The 6635-nt window shown below is 39.7% G+C and overlaps 1 protein-coding gene across 1 annotated transcript; it reads left to right on the forward strand.

Moving 5' to 3' along the window:
- The first annotated feature begins 1014 nt into the window (after positions 1–1014).
- Positions 1015–5597, forward strand: LOC112183706 (probable methyltransferase PMT27). Its single transcript, XM_024322055.2, has 8 exons — positions 1015–2641; positions 2741–2890; positions 3278–3548; positions 3644–3754; positions 3864–4038; positions 4128–4400; positions 4495–4689; positions 5184–5597. The coding sequence occupies exons 1-8, from the start codon at positions 1184–1186 to the stop codon at positions 5398–5400; spliced, it is 2850 nt and encodes a 949-aa protein (XP_024177823.1). The 5' UTR covers positions 1015–1183; the 3' UTR covers positions 5401–5597.
- Positions 5598–6635: the final 1038 nt, after the last annotated feature.

Below are 6635 nucleotides of genomic sequence, written 5' to 3' on the forward strand. Positions count from 1 at the left end.
GAGTACTTGATTTCATTCAAGCAAGCATGGTGTGTCTTTAAGGAAAAAAAAAAAAGCTTTCTCTGATATAAATGGGACCTGAAAGATGTGCATACCTACGTACCTTGACTACTCAGCTGGCAAATTAAATGGCATCTTCAATCTATTCGATCATTTTCTCTCTATATTTCAGGTTAAATGCATGTATTCTGTTTAAGATGTATTTAGTATCCTGTTAATCAAACATCGCATGACGCATGCAATCGGGGTAACATCATGTGAAGGATTGAGCAACTGTTTTGAGGCTTTATAGCTTCAGTGATAGAGCTAGTAACACCTCCACTTACGTCGGGGACTTTAACTCTGGATGAATCTTAGCTTAATTTGTAGGGAGTCTTTTCCAATAACATTGGTCTATTGTTTGTCATTAAGGGGTTTTAAGTGGAAAAATACAAACGCAATTTTGATAGACCAAGGGATCTAGCTAATATCGATTTGGACAAGGATTCTCGATTATTATAAAAACTCGTGTTTAGATGACGTGAGACGCACTTAATTTTCTTTTATTTATCTCCTCAAATGATGTAACACTTTTTCTGCCTTCAAATTTTATTTTGACCTTAAATGAGACTTTCATCCCTCCAAATAGTGACTAAAACATAAAAACCAGATACTTCAGATCTTCAATTTGACCTGCAGTGCAGTGTATACGTGTGTGTCTATCTAATTGCCTATACAGCGAGTTTCAATTAATAGACGAATATATAAGATCCAATTTACCAAAGTACATTAAACATTAACCTTTATCAGACGGGCTACAAACCCAAGGCCCAACTCAAAGTTGACCTCATGTAAGGACAATAAGAATAAAGCCCACCACCCGCATTGCATGGGAAATGGTCGTGTTTCGACAATCAAGTCCTCCACATGCATGGCAGTGACAACTACCCTTTTCCTACTCCTTCGGATCTTGAGACATTCCAACTTGGAATACGTCTCTTTGTCTCTAAAGCTCTACCAATTTCACTACTTTCTTCTTCCACCACAAACTAAATAGCCAAAATTTCTCTTCTCTACTCTTTCTTTCCCTCACATAGGATAACAATTAGATTATTCCCAAAAACCATAACTGATCAAACCCTACTCTCTCTTCGTTTGTTCATCTTCACTCTCTCTTTCATAGAAACACTTCAGAGAGAGCACAATGGCGTTGGGGAATAGGTCGCGCAGTAGCAGTAACAAGCGGTCGTCTTCTTCAAGCTCTTACACATCAACCGTGATGGTAATGGGATTCATAGCACTGTGTGTGGTTGGTGTGTGGATGATGAATTACTCCAGCGCTGGAGTTTCAACACAAACCACCACGGCTCGAACCAACACCGTCACTTCCACTGCCTCCTCGGATGAAAACAATACACAAGCCGCTGAGAATAACAATAATAACAATGAGAAACCCAAGGCATTTGAAGACAATCCCGGTGATCTTCCGGACGATGCCATAAAAAATGATGATGGGCCTAACAAATCGGATGCTGCTGCTATCAACGAGGGAAAGACGTCCAGAGAAAAACAAGAGCAAGATGCAGCTGAAGAACAGAAAGAGGATCAGAAGCAGCAAGAGCTTAACCAAGCACAGTTATCTGAGGAAACCACTATACCTGAAAACCAACAAGCTGAACAAACCGCCACACAAGAGAAGATCATCACTGCTGATGATCAACCTGACGAGAAAAACCACCAACAAAAAAACAATAACGGCGGCCAGAGCGGTGGAAATGATCAAATAGACGTAGAAAGCAAACCTCAAGAGCAACCTGCAGAAACAAATTCCGATAATAGCAAGCAAAATAATAATGCTCAAGCTTTTCAGGACAAAAAACCGGGGAATGCAGATCAAACTCAGATGCAACAACAACAACAACAGCAGCAGCAGCAACCACAAAAGCACCAGCACCAACAACAACAACAAGAAGAGCAGTCGCTAGGTGTTGAAAGAAATGAAAATTCACAGGAGTCCCAGAATAATATTCAAGGCTCGTCAAATCAACAACAACAGCAGCAGCAGCAGGAGAATCAGCATCAACAACATAGTCAGGAACAAGAGCATCATGACCAACAAAAACCGCAACAATACACCGACGAGACAAACCATGTCACAACGCTACCAACTATACCTGACCAGAATCAACAAAAGAAAAACCAAGGAGAACAACAACAACAACAACAACAGCAACAAGAAGAATCTTACCCTCAGCGAAAGAAAGGTAATGCAGCAGCTGATCAAAACAATAAGGGCACCGAGTCCAACTCGGGCGAAACGCTACTCAACGGCGGGGACAGCTCGGGCATTCCGAAAGAGTCAAAGGAGTCGAAGAAGTCGTGGAGGACTCAAGCGGATCAGTCGGAGAACGAGAAGGAGAGGCGCAAGGACGAAAAGGAGGGTCAAGATAGCATCTACGGGTACACGTGGCAGCTTTGCAATGTGACTACAGGTCCTGATTATATACCTTGTTTGGACAATGAGAAGGCTATAAAGAAGCTGCGTTCTACCAAACACTTCCAGCATCGAGAGAGGCATTGTCCGCAGGAGGGTCCCACTTGCCTGGTTCCACATCCGGAGGGTTACAAGACGTCTATCCAGTGGCCGAAAAGCAGAGACAAGGTGCGTATGTAACCGTTGGATTTGGATGGTTGAGTAACTTGACTTTAAAGTTAGGGTTTGATGTGCGAGTGTGTAACTTTTTTAGCTGTGGTCCGGCAGATATGGTATCACAATGTACCGCACACATTGCTGGCGGAGGTGAAGGGACACCAGAACTGGGTTAAGGTGTCCGGTGAGTTTTTGACTTTTCCTGGTGGTGGGACCCAATTCATACATGGCGCTCTCCTCTACATTGATTTCCTTCAAAACGTAAGTATCTCATGTTTAACAAAATGAAACAGCAACGTTACTGTATTTTGAACGTAAGGAATTGGAGTTTTAGCTATCTCATTCATCAAGGAGTTGAGTGATTATTACGGTAATTGTAGCCTTTACTGGTTAAGTAGTGTGTGGAGTGTGGAACAGTAAGTGTAATTGTCTCTCTAGTACTGTTGGATTCAGGATCTTTGTTCAAGTCGCTGAAAAATAAGTTGCTGTATACTTCAAACTCTTAAACACATTATCGAGCATCTTGTATTCACATTAAGGAAAAACTTGGCGAATGTTATAGATTGAGGAAAAACCTATATTTTGTGGAGCATAAAAATTATGTTCAATTGTTAAGAAACGGATGATTAATGTTGTTTATTGATGCAGGCAGTACCGAATCTCGCATGGGGAAAGCACACTCGAGTTATACTGGACGTTGGGTGTGGTGTTGCGAGCTTTGGGGGTTATCTCTTTGACAGAGATGTTCTTACAATGTCTTTTGCACCCAAAGATGAGCATGAAGCTCAAGTTCAGTTTGCCCTGGAAAGGGGTATTCCAGCCATTTCAGCAGTCATGGGTACTCAGAGGCTGCCCTTCCCCAGCAGGGTCTTTGATGCCGTCCACTGTGCACGTTGCAGAGTGCCTTGGCACCTCGAAGGTTCTGTCCATCATAATTACGTGGTTTAGTAATTGCCTTCAATTATGTTATGATTAAGCATGAAAAGTCTTTCTTAAATTGCAAGTAATATGTAGGGGGAATGCTTCTTTTGGAGTTGAATCGTGTTTTAAGGCCTGGGGGTTACTTCATTTGGTCAGCCACTCCTGTTTATGGGAAGCTTGACGAAGATAAAAAAATATGGAAAGGTATGCATAGGATAACAACCAAATTCGATGAACAAATTTGGTGATATATTTCTAGCATTACTGCATGCTGACAAATGTACTTCTATATATGTTTTGATTTTATACGTAGAAATGACTGCCTTAACAAAGTCTATGTGTTGGGACCTTATTACGATCAAGAACAACAAAGTAAATTTAGTTGCGGCTGCCATCTACCGCAAGCCAACCTCGAACCAATGCTACGAACAAAGAAAGCAAAAGCAACCTCCTATGTGCAAAACCGATGATGATCCCAATGCTGCCTGGTTGTTAACTAATAAAGTTCAGACAATTATTCACCTAATTACTTGTTCATTGTATTAACTAATTGCTAATGAAATATATACATTTTCAGGTATGTACCTCTGCAGGCATGTATGCACAGGGTTCCTGTTGACAAATCTGAGAGAGGGACTCAATGGCCAGAGAACTGGCCTAATCGACTGGAAACTCCTCCTTACTGGTTAAACAGCTCCCGGATGGGTATTTATGGAAAACCAGCACCCCAAGATTTTGCAAGAGATTATGAACACTGGAAACGTGTGATCAACAACAGTTACATGAAAAGTTTGGGTATCAATTGGTCCGGAGTCAGAAATGTCATGGATATGAGAGCGGTTTATGGAGGGTACGCAATTGATCTTGATCATACATAATTCTATGAACTCGACTAATTAATTAAGTGGTGACTAAAACTACCGAAAAATTTATACAAAGTGCAGGTTTGCCGCCGCTCTCAAGGATCTTAAGGTCTGGGTGATGAATGTGGTGAATGTAGATTCTGCAGATACTCTCCCCATCATCTATGAACGTGGTCTTTTTGGAATTTATCATGATTGGTGTGAATCTTTTAGCACCTACCCAAGAACCTATGACCTCCTCCATGCAGATCATCTCTTTTCTTCGCTCAAAAAGAGGTATAACTAATCGATCGTTACAATATTATTGTTATAATTTCATGGTTAACTGGGATATATGTTATATCTTGCCACACAGTCTTTTTGATATATAACATAAAATGCTTAAGTTGCCAGATTGGAATTTTGTACCATTAAGCGGCGTCTATCGGTAGGGGGAGTGTAAAAGCTTATGAAATTCGACATGGACAGGCCTGTGAATTAGACAATTAGTACTTTAGTAGTCTTATTTTTTTGAATGCTTCTCGGGACAGTTCGTCAACCACATTACTGTTTACTACGAAGTTTGCAATTTTAATTAAAATCAATGTACCCCATTGCTCCACTCTTGGATTCCTTAATTTGTTATTTAGAGTCACAATCCTCTTATGTCGTCCGAGATTGCCTAACAAGAGAACACTACCCTTATGCGTAATTAAGCTCTTTCTTACTGCATGATTATCTTTCCAAGTACATTTTAACCTAGTTGTAGCTGTATGGTCGAATTTTCACAGGTGCAGACTTCCTCCGGTAATGGCAGAAATTGATCGGATTGTCAGGCCGGGAGGCAAATTGATCGTCCGCGATGAATCCAACGCAATTGGGGAGGTTGAGAACTTGTTGAAGTCCCTGCACTGGGAGGTTCACTTAACCTTCTCCAAAAACCAAGAAGGGATGCTTAGTGCACAGAAAGGCAATTGGCGGCCAACCACATCGGCAGATACTTCTTAACCTCAATTTACAAGAGAAAGAGAGCTCGGCTCTTATATATATGTTGTTACGATCCTTAAAAGTTTTGTAGGCCATAACTGGTGAAGTTACATCTATTTTCTAGCACTGTGTTAATTGTGTTCACAATCTTGTTTTGCTAAACAACTGAATTGAACATGATAGGTGAATTGAACATGATAGGTGTAATATTTGTTCATGTACGTTGTTAATTGCACGGAATTCTGTGATATATGTAATCATTGAAAACGTACACTTCCAAATTCAAAGAAGCATATCTATTCATTTGTCACTTTTCAGTCACAAAATTTGGGGTGATTTTTCAATTCATGATATATGTAATTACAATGGAAGTATTTACGGCAGTGAAAGAAAGGGTCGATATTTTCGAGTCTATAACAATTTTGAGATGCATAATAATGTAGACTAAGCACTTAACCCTTTGTATAAGAAATGTATTCCTATATGTACAAACAAATGTAGCTTTTGATCAACAACGAGTTTGGTAAGCTTGCAAAATGCTTAAACTTCCCCAGGTTTCTGTTTGTTCTACATGTCTTAGGGAAAGAAACTAAGCTTCCATTTCCTGAGGATGATAAACTTATAATAGAGTTGAAACTTTTTTTGTAAAGACTCACACTAATGCATGGAATCTTCCCTGTCATTTTTGTTGTGACTACTAGTTTCGATCGTCTGGATGTACTCTGGCCTCATGAAAACATTTCAAGTTTTCTTAGTGTTTGGCAAATTTTATACCTTCAAATTCAATGAATTTTTGACCTCAATAAAAATATTACAATTAGATGGTAGGGGTGGGTACATTAGTAATTAGCTCCAGCAATTTCTTAGTTTTAGAAGTGTACTATATGTCCATTATAAACTCCAACATATTGCTACTGAAAAGGAAGAATATGTTTAAGAATGAGAGAATTCGAGAGAAATTGATGAGAGAATTGTGTATTCAATATTGAGAATAGGAGCCCTATATATAGGGATTACAAAGTACATATTCTAGCATTACAAGGAAAACTATTCCGAATAGGACTAGGAATTCTATAACATTCTCTCATATTACAATTATGGAACTATTCCTAGTTTGATAAGTCACACAAACTTGATTTCCTTCAACACTCCCCTTTGTGCGGCTCAAACTTGGTGGTGATGTTTTATCTGTTGCCTTATTAAAAACCTTGCTTGAGTGAAAAACTCTGTGGGACAAAAACAAGCTCGAGGAGGAG

The sequence above is a fragment of the Rosa chinensis genome, chromosome 2, assembly GCF_002994745.2.
Source record: "Rosa chinensis cultivar Old Blush chromosome 2, RchiOBHm-V2, whole genome shotgun sequence".
Classification (NCBI taxonomy): Eukaryota; Viridiplantae; Streptophyta; class Magnoliopsida; order Rosales; family Rosaceae; genus Rosa; species Rosa chinensis.

Excerpts from the sequence above, each read along its gene's own strand:
- LOC112183706 (XM_024322055.2), top strand. The coding sequence starts at position 1,184 with ATGGCGTTGGGGAATAGGTCGCGCAGTAGCAGTAACAAGCGGTCGTCT. Across the intron at positions 4,401-4,494 it reads ATGAGAGCGGTTTATGGAGG|GTTTGCCGCCGCTCTCAAGG; the intron begins GTACGCAATTGA and ends TACAAAGTGCAG. Across the intron at positions 4,690-5,183 it reads TTTTCTTCGCTCAAAAAGAG|GTGCAGACTTCCTCCGGTAA; the intron begins GTATAACTAATC and ends GAATTTTCACAG.